The sequence below is a fragment of the Gossypium raimondii genome, chromosome 12, assembly GCF_025698545.1.
Source record: "Gossypium raimondii isolate GPD5lz chromosome 12, ASM2569854v1, whole genome shotgun sequence".
NCBI classification, from domain to species: domain Eukaryota; kingdom Viridiplantae; phylum Streptophyta; class Magnoliopsida; order Malvales; family Malvaceae; genus Gossypium; species Gossypium raimondii.
The window spans coordinates 30,377,611-30,402,007 of NC_068576.1; the positions used below are offsets into that span (position 1 = coordinate 30,377,611).

The 24,397-nt window shown below is 33.7% G+C and overlaps 2 protein-coding genes across 4 annotated transcripts; both read right to left on the minus strand.

Annotated features, from left to right (window-relative positions):
* Window positions 1-16,948: 16,948 nt before the first annotated feature.
* Window positions 16,949-17,665, minus strand: LOC105762113 (uncharacterized). Its single transcript, XM_012580022.1, has one exon. It carries the CDS (start codon window positions 17,663-17,665, stop codon window positions 16,949-16,951), a length of 717 nt encoding a protein of 238 aa, XP_012435476.1.
* Window positions 17,666-19,298: 1,633 nt separating this feature from the next.
* On the minus strand, window positions 19,299-24,105 carry LOC105763657 (TSL-kinase interacting protein 1). 3 transcript variants are annotated; one of them, XM_012581951.2, is made up of 8 exons: window positions 23,944-24,105; window positions 23,107-23,251; window positions 22,776-22,981; window positions 22,462-22,694; window positions 22,111-22,360; window positions 20,808-21,221; window positions 19,931-20,041; window positions 19,299-19,595 (listed from the first exon to the last, which is right to left on the minus strand). In XM_012581951.2, the coding sequence occupies exons 2-8, from the start codon at window positions 23,234-23,236 to the stop codon at window positions 19,503-19,505; spliced, it is 1,437 nt and encodes a 478-aa protein (XP_012437405.1). In that variant the 5' UTR covers window positions 23,237-23,251; window positions 23,944-24,105; the 3' UTR covers window positions 19,299-19,502. The 3 variants fall into 3 exon arrangements, with proteins under 3 accessions (XP_012437405.1, XP_012437404.1, XP_012437403.1); XM_012581950.2 differs by lacking the exon at window positions 23,944-24,105 and adding an exon at window positions 23,808-23,916 and having other exon boundaries at window positions 22,776-22,972; XM_012581949.2 differs by lacking the exon at window positions 23,944-24,105 and adding an exon at window positions 23,808-23,914.
* Window positions 24,106-24,397: the final 292 nt, after the last annotated feature.

A 24,397-nucleotide genomic window follows, 5' to 3' on the forward strand; every position in this document is an offset into this window, starting at 1 on the left:
CTCTAAGAAATGGCTTGAGGCCATGAGATCAGAGATGGATTCCATGTACGAAAACCAAGTATAGACTTTGGTTGACCCACCCGAAGGGGTTAATCCCATAGGGTGCAAGTGGGTTTTCAAAAAGAAAACCGACATGGATGGTAATGTACAAACATACAATGGGCGATTAGTCGCTAAAGGTTTTCGCCAAGTTCATGGTGTTGACTATGATGAAACCTTTTCTCCTGTAGCTATGTTTAAATCCATCAGGATCTTGCTCGCTATAGTTGCATTTCATGACTATGAAATCTAGCAGATGGATGTCAAAACAGCTTTCCTTAACGGGAAACTTGAAGAGGATGTGTACATGACACAACCTAAAGGTTTTATCAATCCAAAGGATGCTCGAAAGGTATGTAAGCTACAAAGATCCATTTATGGATTAAAGCAAGCTTCTCGAAGTTGGAATCTTCGTTTTAACGATGCAATCAAAGAGTTTGGTTTTATCAAAAATGAAGATGAGCCATGTGTTTACAAAAAAGTTAGTGGGAGCACTATAACATTCTTGATACTGTATGTGGATGACATACTTATCATAGGAAATGACATACCTACCTTGCAGTCTATTAAGACTTGGTTAGGAAGTTGTTTTTCTGTGAAGGACTTGGGCGAAGCCACTTCCATCTTAGGAGCAAAGATCTATAGAGATAGATCAAGACGACTACTAGGTCTAAGCCAAAGTACATACATAGATAAAGTACTGAAAAGGTTCAGTATGGAAGAATCTAAGAGAGGATTCCTACCTATGAGACATGGTTTTTCACTCTCGAAGGAAAGGTGTCCTTCAACTCTACAAGAGAGAGAACGCATGAGTAAAATGCCATATACTTCCGCTATTGGATCTATCATCTATGCCATGTTATGTACCCGTCCAGATGTCTCATATGCCTTAAGTATGACGAGAAGATACCAAGTAAATCCCAGTGAAAGTCACTAGACCACAGTCAAGAATATCCTTAAGTACTTAAGAAGAACTAAGGATATATTCCTAATATATAGAGGTGAGGAAGAGTTAAGTGTAAAAGGTTACACTGATGCTAGCTTCCAAACCGATAAGGACGATTCTCGATCACAATCAGGTTTTGTGTTTTGCCTTAATGGTGGCGCTGTGAGCTGGAAGAGTTCAAAGCAAAGTACAGTAGTCGATTCTACAACAAAGGCCGAGTATATTGCAGCCAGTAAGGCAGCAAAAGAAGCGGTTTGGGTCAAGAAGTTCATTACTAAACTAGGGGTTGTGCCTAGCATATCAGATGCTATAGAACTCCAATGTGATAACAATGGAGCCATTGCACAAGCTAAAGAACCTAGATCTCACCAGCGATCCAAACATATACTTAGGCGCTACCATCTTATTCGAGAGATTATCGATCGAGGGGATGTAGAGGTATGCAGAGTACCTACAGATGATAACATTACTGATCCCCTGACCAAGCCTCTGACACAGCAGAAGCATGATTGTCACACTAAGTCGCTTGGTATTACATATATAAGTGATTGGTCTTAGTGCTAGTGGGAGATTGTTAGAGTATGCCCAAAGATCAATCATAAGATGGTTGTAATAACATACTTGATTTATCATGTTTATTAATATAAGGCGTTACCATTATTATTTCAGTTTCTTTTCTGTGTGTATAAATAAACTATTTTATAATAATGTCCTGAGAATAATATGATTATTCTTAAAAGATCCTTATTCAAGTATTATTGTTGGATAGGACAACGATAATACATTAAGGCTAACATGTAGTTGATTGATGATAAAGAGTTGTCATTGATATGGAGTGTCAGAATCGATGCATGAATATGTGTGTTAGAGAACAACATATTGGACTGACCCGTTATGAGTATGTTTCTTGGATTATTATGTAATTGTCACGACATTACTCATAGTGATTAATATGTATATGATCCTCAGGCTTGAGATCATCATAATCCCAACATCGTGAGTTGTATATTTTGATACAGTCAAACATACACCATAACTAGTTGTTCTATAAAGGCTAATGTTGGATATACCACAATCTATGTAGAGGGATATGGTTGATCGATATAGGATAAGTCCCTCCTACATAATGGGAGTAATATCTTAGGCCATTTGATTGAGTGGGACTAGAAATGCATGGCCATGCTCAAATAAGCTTATATGAGATGTCATACTTATTTGTATATCATAGTCTATTTAAGATAACAAGGAATATGGAATGGACTATACAAGTGTGACTATTCCATGACTTGTTTTCAATCCAGAGATAAAGGACTTAAGGATTAGTGCATGAAAAGATTAATTATAAAAAGGTTATGTCGAATCATGATTTCTTGTGACTTAGGTAGCAATGATGCAATGCTAGGTGCCACTCATTATTTGTAACATTGGAATCGTTTTAACATTACTGCTAACGTTACAAGAACCTACAGGGCCACACCCTATAGTTGAAATGAACGGAATAAAACATAATTGGTATTGTGTTTGGTTGTCGCATGAATTAAATTAATTATAGAATTAATTTAATTGGGTAATCAAATATCGAACACATTATATGTGCAAGGTTGTTGTACACATATAATGAGAATATGATTTTGGTTCGTATATAAATAAATATAATTTACCGAAATCTTTATTATAATTAATGTAATTATAATTTTTTTCTTTTTAAACATTATTATATTTATTTAATTTTGAGAAACTCTAAAAAATAATAAGATATAAAATCCCATTTTTCTTTGCTTGGTGAGTCTAACAGCCGTCAAAGCAAAGTCTTCTCCGAAACTGTTTGGGGATTCCTTCCGTTCATAGTCAACTGGGTGGATTACGTAGAGGTTAGAGTCATCAAAGATTGCGGCTTGGTTCGATAGTAGATTAGATTACTCATTGCCGAGGCGTCGCTGTCTACTCAGAATCACCATTCGGTAATTTCAAAACCCTTTTTCTCCTCAATTCATTCCTCACACATGGATCCGTGGTTAGGATCACCAGGTGTTTTATTTTTCCGCTGCGTCGTAGGGGTGCCGGTGTTTCAACAAGATAGACGTACAACTAATTAAGGTAAAGGACAATGATACCCTGTATGCAGTGTGTATGAAAGAGAGGGAAGATGAGAAATATGGAAAGGATTTGCATATATAGCAAGGTGTCTGGAATACAAACTAGAGAAGAGCTTGACTAGAGGAAGGTCTCACAGCGAGACGGGTAGCCTGGAGGTTCAATTGAAGTTTGCCACCGTGATGTAGAATACTAGTCTCGAGTGAGCAGAGAGTAAACTTAAGTTTATTTTATTTTACGTTTGTTACCCTCATATAATGCGGTTAAATTATGGCGCAATAAAGGAACTCACTAAGTTCAATTGAACTTACAAGGGTTTTTCATATGTTCGCAGGACTTGCAGGGATGGCTGAAGACTCCGAGGAGGAACCAAGCCAAATAGTGTGGGGATCGAGGATTGCAGGAAATTTAGAGTCATGCACATAAGAAGGGGGTACCAGTTGGGGGCTTCTTCTCAGGATCAAAACCACGAAGCTAGATAGGATTTCTAGAATCTAGATTTTTAAGACAGATAGTCCTTAGCTAGATTTTAAGAGTTGAATTGTAAAAAAATAGTATGATTAGAGATATAAATGAATTGAATGATTGAACATTCAATGGCTTACGTCCTTATATGTAAGAATTATTATTCTAAAATTGTCATTATTACATAGTTTTTGTAATAGCCCTTATTTAGTAAAATCGAATAGTAGTTTTGGGACAACAAATTCGATGAGTGAATTATTATTTTTTATTATTTTAATGTGTATGGTATGTTAGTAAGGTCGTATAAAAATTTCATTAAAAATTTTGACGTTTGCATGCTTAATTATGTGAAAAGGACTAAATCGTAAAAAGTACAAAAGTAGAGTTCTAGTAGCTAAAGGTGTTAAATAGCTATGAAATTTTAAAATCAAAGGACTTAAATGGTAATTAGGCCATTCATGAGGTTAGTGGATGTATATGGCTATGTAATGATGAAATTTGGTGTTAAATAAAGGTTAATTTTGTAAATTAATAAATTAGTTGAAGTTAAAATAATACAAACAAATGTATCATCGTCTTTAACTTTTATTTCCACCAAAAATTTTTGAAGAAGGAAGAAATAGCTAGGGCTTAACTTTTGGCCAAGTTCATCTAGTGCATGTAACTGTTGTTTTGTCCCGTTTTAAATTATTTTTATGTTTTTGGGATCATTGTAACTTAATCTAGCTAGCCCATGGACTAATTTACAAAATTTTTAAAGATTTAGGGTTTTTCTATTAACATGTTTGCATGATTCTTGATGTTTAATGAAATATTATGAGTCCTTGCTGTTAAATAAACAAGTTTTGTAAAGCTATTTTTGATGAAATTGTCATATAGGGACTTATTTTTAAAAATAGTAAAATATCATGTTAAATTTATGAAATGATGATGTGTAAGAGTTGGTATAGGTCCCTAGTGCATTCAGCTAGCATGAAATGTCGATGAAATTGCTTAAATTTTAATTACGAGCTTAAGGACTAATTTGTAAAGAAGTTAAAATATTAGGGGTAAAAGTGTAATTTTTGCAAAAGTGTGAATTTTTTACTGAATTGAATATTATGAGTATTAAATGGATTGAATTTTCTTATTTAGATCAGGATAAACCTCGTACGGATCTAGATCGAGGAAAACTAAAGCCTTGGATTAGTTGATCTTGTTTTTGCGTCTTTGTAATCGACGTAAGTTAGTATGATTAATTAACATTTTAATGTTGTATTGAATTATATATTCTTGTATTATTTTCCATGTAATCAAAAGTGGAAATCCAACAATATTTCAACGATTATCGAGTCCCGTTTGAGCTTTAGGAGTACGTAGGATACAAATGACATTTCATTAGGGTTACCATGTTTCGAGTGATGGTCTTGAATGTCCTACCATTTGTTGATGTCTTACATTTGTTGCAGATACTGAAAAGCTTGTGTGAGCAGCATCTCGTGGCTTACATTCCGACCGTCAGCTTGTGTGAGTAGACCCATTTCACAGTTCAAGTGAGTAATGATGTAAAGGAAAAAAAAGAAAGAAAGGTTATGACTATATGTTTAGCACACTTTGTGTGAGCTTTCCCGTGTATCCGATGTTATTCTAAATGGTTCAACGGGTATAAAAAGGAAAGGAACAGTAAGTATCCAAATGACTTATGTCATGAATCTATGAAAAGGATTGATAAGGAAAATTTTTAATGAAAGTATGTTTAAGTTCATGGAATTTATGATTTCAAATGATGTTGTTCATGTATAATGACTTACCTTATGTTAATCCAAGTAATTTATGAGTTGATGCACTAACATGTGTTGCTGATGATGTTTAGGCTTGTCCCAAGCTTATGATTGGATTGTATCATGTTTAATTTTAAGGTTGTGCATTGAAATGGTAAGTTATGTTCATGATTTACGAACTTATTAAGCATTATATGCTTAAGTAGTTTTCTTTCCTATGTTTTATAGTTAATCGAAAGCTTGATCGATTTGGAAGCTCGTCAGATATCTATCACACTATCCAGTGATTATATTGGTAGCTTTTGATGTTTTGGCCCAGGTTATAATGGCATGTATAGGTGTACTTGATTTGATGTTAGTTGATAAGTTTGGCATGTATATGTTATTTTGGATGATGTACTTTTGGTACTTTATTGGTGTGTGTTAATACTGTTAAGTTGATGCATGTTTCAATAGCCAAATTGGTATGTGATGGAATAGTTGCAATGTGGTCAAGTTATGTTATGTTTTGTGATAAAAATGAGCTAGATGGGTATGAATGAAAGATGGTCAATTATCCATATGTTTAGATATGTTTGATTGATTGTGATTGAGGTGTCTTGTATAGCATATTGTTGTATGATAATGGTCTATTGAATAGTTTAATTTTTTCATATTTTGGTATGTTTTTTATGCCTTGGTCATGGGTGCAAATTGCTCTGTAACCCTAATATGGCGATGAAACGGGTTAAGGGTGTTACATTTTGTGGTATCAGAGCTACAATTTAGTCGGTTCTCGAATTAAACGTAACATGTATGGAGTCTATAAATACATTCCATTATATTACCTGTGATAGTGTGATAACTCCTTGCTCAAATTGAATTATGTTTTCATATAGATAAAATCAACAGATGAGGCTGAAAGTAACGCGTAAGCCTCTGTTCACAAAGTAGCTTCTACTGGTAGTAGGCCCGTGACTGAGGGCCTGAGAGGTGAGGCTAAGGAAGCCTTCTTTCAGATGATGTTAGAGTGGTTTACAGAGTTCATGAAAACGAACCTGTTGGCTCAACAACCTCCACCCCCACCCGTACATCAACCTGTCCCCGTGGTTCCTTAGGGTTTGGAACAAATACGTGCAAGCAAGCCTTCGATTGATAAAATTTATGTATGGGGCCAAATAATTTTATGGTTCAACTGAAGACGATCCAGAAATAGCTGAGTTTTGGTTGCAAAACACGGTGAGAGTTTTTGATGAACTATCCTGTAAAGTGTTTAAAGTTTTTAAAGTGTTTAATAATTTTGTTGAGTGTTTAAAGTGTGTTGTACCGTTATTGAAAGACTCGGCATATCAGTGGTGGAATACAATGATTTTCGTAGTTCCTAGAGACCATGTAAATTGAGATTTCTTTCAGACAGAGTTCAAAAAAAATATATTAGCCAGTGATTCGACAAGAAATGCAAGGAATTTCTGGAATTGAAACAGGGTTGTATGACAGTAGCCGAGTACAGAGATAATTTGTACGACTAGCAAGTATACTCGAGAATGTGTACCAACAGAAGTTGTTACGTGCACTCGGTTTGAAGACGGTTTAAGCAAAGACATCAAGCTGCTAGTCAGGATTCTTGAACTGAAAGAATTTCTAGTTTTGGTTGACAGAGCGCACAAGGCTGAAGAACTTAGCAAAGCAAAAAGAAAAGCAGATTCTTAGATTCGTGATACTAGAAAATGACCTATGGGAAAATCATTCTCATCTCCATCGAAGAGATCAAAAGAATTCCAAAGTGGTTCATCACCTTCAGTAGGTTTCTCGAGGAGAGACAAAGGGAAACAACATTCGAGTTCGAGACCTCAGGCTACATTTGTAGCGAGTGTGAGTAGTGTCAGAAACAACAAACCTGAATGTCAGCAACGCAATAGGTGACACTTCAGTGAATGCAGATTGAAAAATGAGTTGTGTTTTAAATGTGGTTCTTACGATCATTTCCTCAGAGATTGCCCTAAAAGGTTCGATAAAAAAAAGGGTTAGAATACTCATTCGAGTAATACAGGTGCAAGAGGAAGACCACCTCGCAACACTAAAAATACAGGTAATAGTCGAGGGGGAATGAAAGATTTTACTATTAGATCTGAGGCACGGGCACCAACTAGGGCTTACGTGATTAAAGCTCAAGAGGGAGCTTTAGCACCTGATGTGATTACTGGTACATTTTCTATCTTTAATACGAATGTTAATGCTTTGATTGACCCGGGGTCAACGTACTCATATGTATGAACAACTTTAGTGTCGAATAAGAAAATACTTTTTGAGCCTACTGAGTTTGTGGTTAAAGAAACGAATCTGTTAGTTTAGTATGTGTTAGTTGATAAAGTCTGTAAAAACTGTCCTTTGATGATACGGGATTGCAACTTTCCGGTTGATTTGATGTTGCTACCCTTTGATGAGTTTGATATGATTCTAGGTATGGACTGGTTAACACTACATGATGTTGTTGTGAACTGTAGACAAAAGTATATTGTGTTGAAATTTCAAAATAATGAAAGGATCCAAATTGAATTAGATAGACTAGATGGTACATCTAATGTTATCTCAGCTATGACGGTACAAAAATATGTTAGAAAGGGTTGTGAAGCTTATCTAGCTTATATATTTGATACCAGGGTTTCAGAGTTGAAATTAGAATCGATTCTGACTATATGTGAATTCACAGATGTATTCCTAGAAGAATTACCAGGATTACTGTTGGTTAGAGAGGTTGAGTTTGCTATTGAGTTAGTGTCGGGAACATCTCCGATATCGATAGTTGTGTGTAGAATGGCACCTATAGAGTTGAAAAAGTTAAAAGTACAATTGTAAGAGTTGACAGATAGAGGCTTTGTTTAGCCTAGATTTTCTCCTTGGGGTGCTCATGTTTTGTTTGTAAAGAAAAAGGAAGGGTCTATACGATTATGTATCAACTAACGACAGCTTAACAAAGTCACGATCGAAAACAAATATCCCTGCCACGTATAGATGATTTGTTTGATCACCTGAAAGGTGGGACAGTGTTTTCAAAGATCGACCTTCGTTCTGGATATTATCAATTACAGGTTAAACACTCAGATGTGTCGAAGACTGCTTTTAGAACCAGGTACGGACATTATGAATTTCTTGTTATGCCATTTGATTTGACCGGTGCACCTGCTGTGTTTATGGATTTAATGAACAAAATTTTCAGGCCGTACTTAGACATATTTGTTGTTGTATTCATTGATGATATTCTGATTTATTCCTAAGATGAGACAAACCATGCCCAGCATTTGAGAATTGTTTTGCAGACCTTACGCGAAAATATTTTTTCACTAGGTTTAGCAAATGTGAGTTTGGGCTCCGAGAAGTTGGATTTTTGGGATACGTAGTATTGGTAGACAGTAGTAGAGTTGATCCAAATGGACTGAAAGCCTCCGAGATATGTGTCTGAAGTTAGAGTTTTTTCGGGTTTAGCCGGATATTATAGAAGATTTGTTAAAGGATTTTCAATGATTGCTACACTGTTAACGAAACTACTTCAAAAAGATGTCGAGTTTGAATGGTTAATAAATTTTTGAATAGTTGAAAGCGTTGTTAACCAAAGCTCGTGTGTTAGTTCAACCAGAGTTCGGTAAGGAATTCATAATTTATAGTAATGCTTCTTTGAATGGGTTGGGCTGTGTTTTAATGCAAGAAGGAAAAGTAGCAGCTTATGCATCTCGACAGTTGAAACCGCATGAGAAGAATTACCCGACTCATGATTTAGAGCTTACAGGTATTGTTTTTGCTTTAAAGATTTGGAAACACCATTTGTACGAAAAAAAATTCATATCTTCACGGATCACAAAAGCCTGAAGTATTTGATGTCACAAAAAGATCTGAACTTGAGACAACATAGTTGGCTTGAATTGTTGAAAAATTATGATTTGATCATTGATTATCACCCGGGAAAAGCTAATATTGTTGTTGATGCTTTAAGCAGAAAATCCCTATTTTCTTTACGACCTTTGAACACGCGATTGATGTTGATTGATGATGGTTCTATTTTAGTTGAATTGAAAGTAAGACCGATATTTTTGCAGGAGATTTGTTAAGCTCAGAACAGTGATTCTAAATTAATCGCTAAATGGAAACAGATTGAGTCAACATCTAATTCAAACTTTCGTGTTAATTCATACAGCAATTTGTACTTTAGAAATAAGATTTGTGTTCTGAAGAATTCTAACCTCAATCAGAAGATTTTACAGGAAGCTCACAGTAGTAGCCTATTGATACATCCTAGTAGCAATAAAATGTACGGTGATTTGAAACAGATGTACTGGTGACTAGGTATGAAACAAGAGATTTTAAAGTTTGTATCAAAATGTTTGATCTATCAGCAGGTTAAAGCCGAGCATCAAGTACCTTCTGGTATATTACAGTCTGTAATGATTCTAGAATAGAAGTGGGAACGTGTTACGATAGATTTCGTATCAGGAATGCCCTATGCCCGAGAAAGAAATATGTTGTCTGGGTTATTGTAGATCGTTTGACAAAATTCTTGCATTTTATTCCGGTATGTACAGATTATTCACTTGAAAAGTTAGATGAATTGTACGTTTCTGAGATCGTTAGATTGCACGGTGTGCCAATATTTATTGCTCTAACAAGGATCCACTATTTACTTCTCGATTCTGGAGTAAGTTACATGAAACTCTAGGTACTCAACTGTATTTCAGTACAGCGTTTCATCCACAAATCGATAGTCAGTCTAACCGAGTAATTTAGATACTCAACGATATGCTCTGATTTTGTGTTTTAGAGTTCGAAGGTAATTGGGAGAAATTTCTTCCGTTGGTTGAATTTGCATACAATAATAGTTATCAAGCGAGCATTAAAATGGCTCCGTACGAAGCTCTATATGGTCAAAAATTCTGAACTCTATTGTACTGGATTGAATTGAGCGAGAAAAAGCTATTTGGGTTGATTTGGTTCAAGAAACCAAAGAAAAGGTTAAAGTGATACGAGACAGTTTCAAATATGCTTCTAATCGTCAAAATCCTATGCAGATTTGAAAAGAAAAGATATTTCACGTCGGCAACAAAGTATTTCTGAAAGTGTCACCCTGGAGAAAAGTTATCCATTTTGACCGAAAAGGAAAGCTTAGTCTGCGATTCATCGAGCCGTATGAGATCATCGAGAGAGTTGGACCAATGGCATATCGATTGGCTTCACCGTTAGAATTAGAAAAGATTCATAACATATTTTATGTATCGATGCTACGACAGAATCGATCAAATCCTTCACACGTGATTTCACCTATAGGTGTTGAGATTCAGCCAGATATGTCATACACTGAAGAACCGATCAGAATTTTAGTTCGGGAAGTTAAAGAGTTGAGAAATAAAAGTATAGCTTTAATTAAAGTTCTCTCGCAAAGACACGAAATTGAAGAAGCTACCTAGGAATCGGAAGAAGTTATGAAAGTGCAATACCCGAACCTATTTTCTGGTAAGATTTTCGGGTACGAAAATTCCTTTAGAGGGGAGAGTTGTAACAGCCCGTTTTCAGTGTTGTCGAAAATAGTGGTTTCAGGATCACAATTTTGGTGAGTAAATTATTGTTTTATTATTTATTTAGAGTCTACGGGATATTAATAAAGTCGTATTAAAGTTCCGTTAAGAAATTTTGATGTTTGCATAACTAATTAAGTAAAAAGAACTAAATCATAAAAAGTGTAAAAGTAGAGTTTTATTAGTTAAAAGGGCTAAAAGACTATGGAAAGTAAACCTAATGGACTTAAATGGTAATTAGACCATTTATATGAGATAGTGGATGTGCATGGCAAGGTATTAATGTAATTGTGATAGTTTTTAAAGGTTGAAATGGTAATTAAACAAATTAAAATTAAACTAATTGAAACAAAAAAAAAATACTTCATCTTTCTCATTTCACTCCACCACTGAACTAGTGAAGGGAAAACACCATTTTTGGTGCTTTGAAGGTTCAGCGAACCTTATTCATGCATGCTGTTATTTTTAGGTTAGGTTTTTAGTGATTTTTACGTTTTTGTGATCGTTTTAGCTTTATCTAGCTAGCCCAGGGGTCAGTTCATAAAATTGTTAAAGGTTGAGAGTTATTACATGGGTGTTTCTGAGTAGGTTGTGATGTTAAATGATAGATTATGAGCCTTTGTTGAAAAATAAACAAGTTTTGTAAAGTGATTTTTTTTTTTTGAAAATGACATTTACGGACTAATTTGTTAAAGGTATAAATTATAAGGTTTTATTGTGAAATGATGGTTAATATGAGTTTTTTTGAGGTCCCTTGCATGTTATATTAACATGGATTTAGATTAAAATGCTTAGATTTTAAGTTATTAGCTTAAGGACTAAATTGTAAAAAAGTTCAAATATTAGGGCAAATTGGTAATTTTACATAAATGTAAATTATGGGTTGAATTGAATGTTTGAGGTTAATTGAAGTACTTAATTGAATATAATTATCTATTTAGATCAAGATAAACCACAACCGGACTTAAATCGAGGAAAGACGAAAGCTTTGGATTAGTTTGACCTAACTACTACGCCCCTAGTTGTCGAGGTAAGTTTATATGAACGTTTATCATGTTTATGTTATTTAAATTGAATGTTGTTATGTTATTTATAATGTAAATGGATCGATATATAAACATATCAATGCTATGATGAATTTACGGATATCGAGTCCCGGTTGAACCTTAGGAATTCTTAGGATACAAATGACATCTCATTAGGGATTTCATGTTTTGAGTGTTAGTCTTAAATGTCCTACCAATGGCTGAAGTCATGCATTTGTTGCGGATTCTCCACAGCTTGTATGAGCAACATCGTGTAGCTTACATCCCGACCCACAGCTCGTGTGAGTAGGCCTATTTCACAACTCGTGTGAACAATGATGTAAAGGAAAGGTTATGGTTATATGTATAGACACACTTTGTCTGAGCTTCCCGAGTATCCGATGCAATTCTAAATGGTTCAACGGGTAAGAAAAGGGAACGTAAAGGTGGTCATGTATGATTTGGTACAATATGGACATGTTTTGATGGTTGATGTCTTGGTATATTATGGCATTTGAATGGCATATTGGTTAGTTGAATTAGGGTCTTGAAATGGCATGTTTATGTGTGTTATGGTGATGTTTAAGTCTCACTAAAGTGTGCATAAATGGGTTGAATGATTGTGCATAAAATGGTCTTGGAAATGGATTTATTTTAAGTATGTTTGGGTCCACACGGCCTGAGACATAGGCGTATGAATCAGCCGTGTAAGACACACGGCATGGAGACACAGGCATTCGTCATCTGATGATTTCTTTAGGATGCAAGTCAGTGAGTTACACGGCCTGGCACACTGGCGTGTAGGGCAACTCTGAGAGTTACACAGCTTAGCGCACGGGTGTGTGACACGGTCGTGTGACCTTACTTAAAGAATTGCACGGGTGAGGACACGGGTTGTGACACAGCCGTCTGTCCCTAGTTTAAAGGTTAAACGGACTGAGACAAGGGCGTGTGTCTCAGCCGTGTGAGGCACACGGCCGTGTGATTTTGTGACTTTTTCCTAAACTTTCCAATTTTTTTCAAATTGGTCTCGAATTTCTTCCAAGTTATTTTTAGGGTCTCGAGGGCTCGATTTAGGGACAGTATGCATGTATGTGAATGGTTTATAATTTTGTTAAGTTATTGAGTGATTTAAAGTTTAAATGTTTCTAATTGTATAGTAATGATCTATAACTCTAATCCGGCGATGGAGATAGGTTAGGGGTGTTACATCTAGGTTTCTAATCCTATTAGAGTAACCTAGTTAAGTTCTTAACCAATATTATAACCAACGAATATCACTTACTTATTTTTCGCGTTTTATCGAGATAGATTCAAGTATTTTGCTTTAGCAGAACCCATGTTGTATCGATCGTGGCTTTAATGAGGGAAAATATTGGAAGGAAATCTTAACTTAATATTTTATTGAGGGTATTTTAAAAATTCATCTCACTGTTAATAGTCAACATTAGTCCAATTATTCCTTTGATTGATCTTATCAATTTCCTATAATATACATGCTAACACATCATGCATTGCATCACATACATGAATAAAAAAACAGTAAATAAATACAATAGTTATAGCCCATAAAACTAAGGTGGTTTTTCCTAAGCCAATAGGAGAACCGAAAGGTATCCTAAGGGTGCAAGTCACTTCTCAAGCATCTCTCCTTTAGTCCGCAGTAGCTTATACAATTTACAATTATAGAAACTCGTTTTAAATACTAGGGAGTAGGATAAGAAGAGAAATACAAGAGGAAAATAGAAAGGCACGACACGCAGATCATATTTATTAAACTACAACCTTTGTAAATAATAAATCAAATGGGCTATCGAGCTATAACTATGCATTTCCAACCACCATGCAAATCAATCATAACATACAACATATGATATATTTTTATTCAATCTCTTATTAATGTTAATAACAAAAATGTCCTTATAATTAATGTCGCTTGAGGTCAAAGGGTAGATCCCCTTGCGGGGGTCAGGAGATGGAGCCCTTTGTGGGGGTCTCGTTGCCCAAATAGCGAGAGATGGTGTTGCTGGCCGCTAATCGGAAGGCCCTGATGAAATGTAAGAAACTGCATTCAGATCTCTATGGAAAAACATCATTGTTTGTCAAATTTTTATCAAAAACAGAATATTTTTAATATTTCAATATATGAGTCTTCTTACTGGAACAAGTTTTATTCCTTTTTCGAATGTTACCAGCAAGTTAACTATTAACTTTAAATAACAAAAACCTCACTGCCTCAAGATAGATTAGTTGACACTTTAACAAATAATATATTAGACCTAATAGGCATCAAAATCAATGATTAACATTTAATTAGTGACTAAGAGGAACAAGTAAATAGATTAAATGTATCATATATACATAAAACAGATTGATTAAATCAAATCAAACAGCATGCATCTCAAACAAACACATCAACCAATCAATTTAATCATGAATCCATATCATACAAGTGGCAATGATTAACTATTGGATCGCTGGTATGCCCCGTGGCGCAGTGGAAAAATTATTCCGGCAATTATCAACTACGGATCCATGTACGATGAACGAATCGGGTTGAAATAGGGTCAAAGATATACCTTTTTTTTATCTGATCCCTTTGTGTGATGTCGATTTCAAGCTGCAACAAAGTTGTCTCCACCTCTGCGTAATCCACCCAGTTGAAGAATGAACAAAAAAATTCTCTTGAACCTTTTAGAGAGAGTTCAGAAAAACGGTTGTTAGACCCTCTCTGTTATTTTTTTTGGTAGCCCTCACACAATCAGGGATTTTCATCCTTTTTATGTTTCTTTAATATCACAAAATTAGAAAAACATAATTATTCCCCTTAATTTTAGAGAAACATATGGAAAGCATATTAAAAAATTATATTCTTTACAAAAGAATATAAACTTTCATGTCTTTTTATCTTTGACCAAAATTATTATAATTATTTATATTAATAATTTTAGTAAACTATATTCAGTTAATATTTTATATGAATCAAATTCATATATTAATTTTAACTATGTTCTCTATTTGTGTACAACAAGCTTGTACATATAATGCGTTCAATATTTAACTGTCATGTGATAGCTAAACACAATACCAATTGTATTTGGATTCTATTCGCTTCAACCATAGGGTGTGACCATGTATGCACTTGTAACGTTGGTAGTAATACTAGAACATTTCTAATGTTACAAGTAATGAATAGCATCTATCAATGCATCATTGCTACCTAAGTTACAAGAAATCGTGATTCAACATGACATTTTTGTCATAAATTTCTCATGTATTATATCCTTTTATCCTTTATATCTAGATTGGACACAAGTCATGGTATAGTCACACTTGTATAGTCCAATCTCATATTTCTTGATTTTTTGAGTAGGCTATAATAAACAAATAAGTGTGATATCTCATATCAACTTATTTAAGTATGGTCATGCATTTCTAGTTTTGCTTCATCAAATGGCCTAAGATATTTCTCTTATTATGAACGAGGGACAAATCCTATCTTGACCAATCATATCCACTACATAGATTGTAGCATACCTAACATCAATCTTTATAATACAATCTGTTACGGTAGACATTTTATTGTATCAAAATATACGACCCACAATGTTGGGACAATGATGATCTCAAGTCTGAAGATTGTATACATAGTTATCACTATGAGTAATGTTGTGACTATTACATAATAATCTAAGAAACATACTCATGTGGGTCAGTCCAGTATGTTGTTCTCTAACACATATCCATGTATTGATTTTGACATCCCTATGTCAATGAAAACATTTTGTCATCAATCAACTACACATTAGTCTTAATGAATTATTATTGTCCAAGCCTACAATAATACTTGGCTAAGGACCTTTTAAGAATAATCATATTATTCTCAAGACTTTATTATTAATCAGTTTATTTACACAAACAAAAAAAGAACTGAAATAACACTGGTAATGTCTTATATTAACAAATAAGGTAAAATGAGTATGTGATTACAATCATCTCATGATTTGTCTTTGGGTATACTCTACCACCCATGATGTCACGAAACTGGCCCTATTTTCCTCTACCTTGTTCTTTTTTATCTGAAAGAGTCCCAAATAAACCCTGAATATAATCAAACTTTAGAGAAAACCTAGAAATAGTCTATATAGCGTTAAATGACTTTAAAAATGTATAAAAAGATGAGAAGAACTTGAATAATAAATTTGGTTCTTGAATAAAGTATTTGTCCTAAAATGTAGCATTCTTTGTTCAGGTTTAGGTACTAGCTCGGGTTAGGAGTTGTTACAATATAATTAAAGTGCATTAGTTATGTATATTATAATAACATAATTGTATATAGGGTTACATGTCAAATTTCATTTGGCATGTTGATTGGAAATAACATCATCATATTTCAAATTCTATCGGATTGGCCAAAGAGCTTTCTCGAGGATCCCTTTCACTAATAAAGAAGGTAGGAAAAGAGACACAAAAGAAAGAATGGTTTATTTAAAATTAGGATTGACTAGTAAAAAAAATACTTTTCTGTGGGACTAAGTATAGTTGATGTAACATAGGAGTCTAGCCTGTATAAAATTAGTTACATATTTAAGGTTTATATTGCATATGATTAATAGAAGAATGCAAATTGTAATATCATAATATTATAATAATTATTTTACATTCATAATTTAATTATATAATAATTAATATATTATATGTCATTAAACTTGTATGTATACTATTTTCTATAATATAATATGTATTCAATATAATTATGTCATATTTCAAAATAAATTCATATCATGATATTTATTTTAATTATATAAATATTAATTATTTTTAAAAAATAACTCATTAAGTTAATCAAATAATAAAAGGGATAATCACAAATCTAGAAATTTTGATAACTTCTTCTTGATGTTCATTTAGGTTTATAAATACATAAGAGTAAGATTTTTAAAAAAAAACTACATGATATTTAAGAGAACTAGATGATAAATAAGATCTATTTTTCTGATAATTTTTTTAAAACATATTTAAATTTGTTATTAATTATTATATTTTTTTAAAACATCCATGAGAGCCACTCATGGAAGCTCATTTGAGCACATGCACTGGAGTAGTATACTCCAAAGCTACCCAAACGTCTCTCGCAAAAACACATAAACGAAAGACGTGATTCACGTTCTCCACATCTAGATGGCACCTAGGACAAGTTGGATCACTTGCTATGCGTTTATCATACAAACTGGACTTAGTTGGCACATAGGCATTAACAAATTTCCACAGAGCGATTTTAATTTTTGGGGGGCATGAAAGTCCCCAAATCTGTTTAAACAACGTATGTTCCCTTATTGTAAAATTTGGGGTCTGAAGCAAAAGTCTATATCCACTGCGAACAATATAGATACCCAATCCTTCCCCACCCCAAACTACTCGATTCTCTTGGGGGAAAGATGATAATGGAATGTTTCTAATAAGAAACGCCTCTTCAGGGGAAAAAATGGAATCAATCAAAGGTTCATTCCATACCCTCATATTAGGCATAATAAGATCCGAAACTCTCTCAACAGAGCTCACCCGAGCAGACTTGATTTTTTCCAAATATGGGTCTGGCAACCAAAAGTCATTCCAAATGTTAATCTTCACTCCCGAACCCACCTTCCACCTAAGGCCCAATTCTAATATCCGCCGAGCACTCCAAATGCTCCTCCAAATCAGTGATGGATTAGACCCCAATTGTGCATATAGGAATCCGGAATGAGGAAAATACTCCGCCTTAAAAATACGTCCCATCATAGACGCAGGACTCATTATTAATAGTCACCTCTGTTTAGCCAACAAAGCGATGTTGAATTTTGCCAAGTCATGAAAGCCCATCCCACCAGCCTCTTTCAAATTACAGAGATAAGACCACTCGCACCAATGTATACCCCTCTTCTCTGTCGACTTCTGCCACCAAAATCTAGCCAGTACAGCTTCAATTTCTTTACAAAACATCTTAGGAAGCAAAAAACACATCACATACGTAGGAATAGATTGAAGCACCGATTTTATAAATACCTGACGTCCCCCAATCGAAAGTAGTCAGATACTCCAAGAAGAAATATGACTCCTAATCTTATCCCAAAGGCTAGCAAACACCCGCTTCGGGTTTCGACCCACGATGCAAGGAAGCCCCAAGTACCTTTCTAGACTATCTGCATAAGGAACCCCCAAGATACGACCCACATTCGGTCGATTACTCCCATCTACGTTATATTTGATTTTAAACTTTATTTTATTGTTATTTATATGTTATTTATTAGTTTGTGTAAACTTTAACCAAAGTTAATTTCTAACTTTGATGGTTAAAGCATAGTTTGTCACCAAAAGTCATATGTTTGAATATTGTAGAAAGCAAAATTCTATATATTTTGTTTCAAATGCAGAATCTGCTATTTGAATAACAAATGTGGATTAAGATATTCAATGGATAATGAATTTAATTGAATTCAAATTTGAATATTAAAATACAAATAATTTGCTAATTCAAATTCTTAAGTAGATTTTTGAATTCAAATAAATCTAAAATTTATAGATATTCGACTTGTTGTTATCCCCAATCTTGGTATTTTACATGAGTTAACTTTACACTAATTTAGACATATTCATAGATTGAACTACTCGTCCAAGCTTAAATGCCCACCCAAAATTTGAAAAAGTTCAACAAAGACATTAGGCTCAAAAAACGGGCTTAGATAAATAAATTAACTCCATTTAAATTATGAATTGAGATCAAACTTGAACATTTAAGACCTGAGTTTAACCTCTTTTTAAAGTTTGTAATGTTTTATATTATTATTTTATATAATAAAAATTAAATCTACAATTGTATATAATATTATTATGATGTAAACATTAAAAATGTTAAAATACCTATATATAAAATATTAATAAATAAAAATATATAAAATATATAAATATTAAATTAAAAATAATATAAATATATTTTTAAATTTCAAAAAATACAGACAAGTCTAAAATGAACTTGGTTATTTACAAATATAAATAAATTTGAGCAAAATTTTAAACTAATATTTTGAATCAAACTCAAAATAAATATAAAATGTATTAATATTATGACTAGTAATAACATCAACCCTCAATACTAAATTCAACTCTGAGCAAATACTATAGTACCAATATCACCATCTGCGGGAACACAATTGCAATTGAGATATATAAACACATTGTGATGAACTTCTGGAAACCATACCACAAGTTAATTGTTAGGGCTAACTACTAGGATAGGGTAGGAGAGACCAGGTTTGAGTAAACCGCAATTAGACACAACAAAGCCCTAACCCAAATCCCTAACATAACAATTACAATGGATCTTTCTTCCTTTTAGACCAAAAATCCTCTAAATTCTTCAACAGATTGACACAAAAATCATTACACAATATGAACTTAAATTAGCACGCTTTCATTTCAGGTTTATCATTAATATTGTTTGCTTCCCATTTCCAATAGTATTACTGAACCAAAAGCAAATTTACAAGATAGCGATTTATAAAGCTGACAAGTTGAGAATGTTTATGCAATACAATCAAGGTTTTTACTTTTATTTTCCCTCAATGTAGTGTATATTCATAACTTCGAGAACCTACTACCTGACAATGCCATTGATGCTAGTATTGTCTCCATTTATGACTTTGCGGGAAGAAGACAGGCCCAGATCAAAGGGTCCCAAAGATTCTGTCTGCATCCACATTCCATTGAAAGGAAACATGTCAATAAATATAAATTCTAAAACCAGTAAGCAGTGGCAGCATTCTATATTACTCAGACAGGGTTGAAAGTGTTCGTTACAAATATGAGTTCAACATAAATATTTTCAATTTTCTTTATTTTTTTAATAAATTTAGAAGATCCTTAGAAGGCCATATCCCTATAACTATATCCAAATATGTATTGAACACAGAGAATATGAATACTTCAAAAAAAAAAAAAGGAAGCGACAAAAGCAGCATTTACTGCCATGCAAATCAAGTCCTTAGAAGAGAATAGCCCAAAAAAAAAAAAAAGTTGAAGTACCCATTTAATGCCTGAGAGCCCGAGACTGCTTTCATCATTATATACTCGCGAACAAAGTATCAAGTCTGTGTCTGATTGTTGACAAGCCTGGCCTTGTGATCGAATATTGGCCTGTGAAAATAAATTCTTGAAATGTCTTATGCATGTCATAACTCAAAATAACCGAACTTAAAAGTTTAAATCCTACTTAACAAAATATAAGTGCTACAAAGAAAAAGGAAAAAAAGATCAACTATCAAATTGTAATCCCACAGATGATCTTAAAGGCCAATTAATACAATTTAATAAGAAATGCCTGAAGGAAATTTTAATCCTTTCTATGAAAGTATAACAAAAATGCTGAATTGGTCAATGTTGTTTGAATGCCGTAAGTGCTTTGTGGGAGTATTCGTTATAACCGTCAACTTTTGTCTACCAACGACAATAGAAAATGTAAGCCAAGTTCTAAGGTTTAGAAAACTAAAGAACTTGTTTTGGGTGGAAAACTTATCTTTTCATTCAACTCTAAAATACATGTTTATACAAGTTACCTCATAACATAAAAGGAAGTAAAATAAAACAACCTATAACTTACTTAATACACTACATTCTTTAACAGGAAACTTAAAACTAGTTTACCATTGAGATCAAAAAGTGCTTTTAAGTGAAAAAGAACTTTAAAAAGTGCTTTTTAAAAAATTTGATACTGTTTACCATTGCTCTTAAAAAGTGCTTGTTTACCAAACTTTTTAGTTTGAAATCAAAGTTTGGGTTGAAAATTGCTTTTCAACCTCAATGGTAAACAAAACCTTATAGCTTTTAGCAACAAAATAGAATACGAAACAGTTCTAGAATTGTGATAACAGAAGGTGGCGACTATAATAAAACTTTAGCAAACCTCTGTCAGATTGGGGTTTTTGAATGACTTAGAACTGGTGTCCTGATTGCCTGCATGAAAATAAGCACTTCCACCGGTAGCTATAGGATTTTTGCCTAAAGAAGAAATTTTTTGAAATGGAAATGCATGGCATGTATCATCAGCATCTAAAATTGAGGAATGTGAGTCCTGAAGTGGCGGCCTTAGACTTCTGGAGGGATTCATTTGACCAGAAAGGAAAGCATCAAAGGAATCAGAGATTAATTGAGATGATTGCAAGCCTGACGAGATCCCATTTGATTTTTTATCACAATTCCCAAACCTGCCCTGCAATGATGCTTCTGACAGCAGACCTCCTATGCTAATGTTAGTTAGACTGTCCGCCCACATTGCCAGTGATTGTTCAATGCTACCATCCATTGTCACTTCATTTTCCTAACAGATGGAAAACAAAAGTTTCAGAAAGGTAGATTATTTGACATGAAACTCATTGCAAGCTAGCGCTCTTTTGGACATAAAGGTTTTAGTTTTGTTCCGAGTTCACCATAATCAAATAGCTTCTATAATGTGATCCCAAAGCCTTACCTCATAAGCCAGTAAATTTGTTATCACCACAATAAAGGGATAAATATAATTAGAAAAATTCAAAGAACGCACTAATATATTGCCATGCCTATGTCTTTATTGTAAGGGCAAACTATATTCAAAGTCAATTTCAAAAAGTTACAAAATAATCACCAAGCTATTTGAAAGTTTTCATTTAAGTCACTAGGTTGTAAAAATCATTGTCGTATGACCTTTGTTTGCAATGCTTACACCAATCGAAAGTTCTCTTTCCTTCTTTTCTACAATTCAGTTTTTTTTCATGAATCAGTGAATCAAAATTTAAGCAACATTTTTTTCCAATCTCCACCACTAACATTAGATCAACTTGGATCTAATATATGTTCTTCAACTCGTCGATGGATACTAATCCATCAAACCAATTGTTGAATCTCGCTTAAAGCTCACTAGCCGAATTTTTTGGAAAAAAAAAAAACTTAACAACTCAATGACTTAAATAAAAACTTCCAAATAATTCAATGACTGAATAATTCAGTGATCATTTTGTAACTTTTTGAAGTTGAGTAATTAAAATGTAAACTTATTAATAATTTAATGACCTTAGGTGTAGTTTACCCTTATTGCAACTTGTAACCATTTTAGATGCTTAATTCAGGTTACTCACAATACAGTTTTTTTTTTTAACACACACGCACAGAGAGAGAAAGGCATTAATCTCTAGTTGAGCTAATAAGCAGAAAACTGGCCATAGACACTGTACCATAGAACCAACTCCTCCATTAGACGCCTTCTCTGCAACAGCTACATTTGTTTCTCCACTCATAATGATTGGTTTTCCAGACTCTTCACCAGTTACCTCAGCTTTTTCACCATTTACATATGCATTCTGCATGTAAGTATGGCAACTTTTCTGTACATCTTCAAGTTTGGAGGAGGCTTTGAAGGGAGCTGATACAGAAGGCTGTCCCAAGGTTTTTGTTTCAAGATTAGAGTCAGACATCCATCCATACCTTCAAAGCAGAAGTCAGTTACAATATACCAATGAACTTCTAGGAGCCCATAAACATAATGTATAAAACGTGAAACCAAAAATAAAGAATAATAATTAGACCTTAAACGAAACACAGCTGGGCTCCCAATTGCTGCATAAACATCGCTGGCACTGATGCAAATGTCATTTCTAGTCCATCTGTAACCGGTCAGACATTCTGCTACATATGGGAAAAGCATGGGCTCCCCAACAGCGATGCTTGAACTGCCCCACTTGCTACCAAGGTGCTTAAGTACAGAGGATATCTTCTTTCTAGCACTTAAAGTCAGTTCCAAATAAGGATGAAAGCCATCCTAGATGAAAGAATAGTTAACCCTCAGCGTAGTTATATCTTTAAAAAAATGGCTTGAAGTGTTTTTGTTCGACAGTTTTACCTTTTCTAAACCTAGACGAGTGCTTTCATCTATCGGAAAGAGCTGCAACTTAATCTTAGTGGAAGGATGAAGTCTTTCTTCTGTATTCAAGTCAAGTGCAGGTATTGTAATTCCTTCCACAATTCTGGTTTTTGTAGTTTTAGACCTTGAAGATGGTGCTTCACCTGAACCACTAGGTGATGAATGCTCATCCTTTTCTGTTTTTCCTAAATTAGAAGACAAAAAACTTATAGTTAAAAGCACAATTCAAGTACTCCAATTTATGAAAGTAATCAACATTTATACTTAAAAAGATAAATTTCTTAGTAAGGCAACAAGTCCAGCGTCCTGCCTGTTGCTCCCTGAAGCTGCTGCTCAACGCTTGTCTTTCTAGATTTATCGACTCCCTTACAACCTTCGTGCACATTAATTTCTGAATGTGGTTCTAACGCTTTTATCCTTCTCTTTCTATTAGTTCCCATATGATAAAAGTTTTCCTATCAACCAAACCAACCATAAACAACATTAAACTGAAAGTACTTTACCAAAAATATCCACCAACATTAAACACAAAACAAAACAAAAAAATCAAAATTCTGCTGAAACTCCATTTCTATGAGAGTCTGCCACCGCTAGCCTTTATTTAAAAATCAGTGCATAACATAACATTTCAATCTCTAAAAGACAGGTTTTTTTTTTTTTTTAAATCTAGATCCCAACTTTAAACACGGAGTACTTAGTTTTAAGCCTTTCGGTTTCATTGGAATATTTAGGGTTTAGCATTTTAGAACTAACAACTGAAGCAAAAATGTTCCTTAGATTAAAAAGAAAAAAGCAAAAAAAAAACTGTATTCATGAACTGCATACTCAAGCAATGCCAAAGAGGATTCAATTAAATAGCCGGCGGTTCAAACCCTAATTCTCAAATTAGGGATACAAGAAAATATATATTAAAGCATAACGGACTTTATACATTAACTGGAAAATAAATAAGGTCCTGATTAAATCATCAAAACTGAAATCACAAATCATCTAAAAATTTTGAGTCAGTACCATAAGGATTGATCTTTAGCAACATATGTTGAAATTAAAAGAAAATATCAGGAATTAAAGTTGAACAATTTACAAATAAATCTAACTAAAATTCTCAATTCTATAAATAAAAAATAAAAAAGAGTTTTAGTTGAACCTGAATAGAATCAGAGCAGCGCAGAGAAAGTTAGAAATTTGAAAAGTGGTAAATAGTAGTGGCGGGAATTTGAGGATCTGGGAGAAAAGGTTTTCAAGGGCGTATTTGTTTCGGCAAATAGTTAAAAATGGACTTTAAAATTCAAAGGCAAATGCCGCCAAGTAAGTTTATATTTGGCTTAAACCAAAAAACGCCCCCAAACTATAACATTTTTCCCACTTAACTACTTAAACATTTTTTTTGTCATTTTAGGTATCTAATCTGTTTTTTTTTTTCATATTGGTACTTGTATTAGTCAACTGTTAGTTGACCGTTAATTAATTATGTTCACAGATGATATGGTCCAATTACATAAGGACATGTAGCAAACAAAACCACATAAGCAATATCATATCATTATTTATATAAAATAATTCTAAAAAATAAAATAATTTATGTAATTGAAATTAAAATT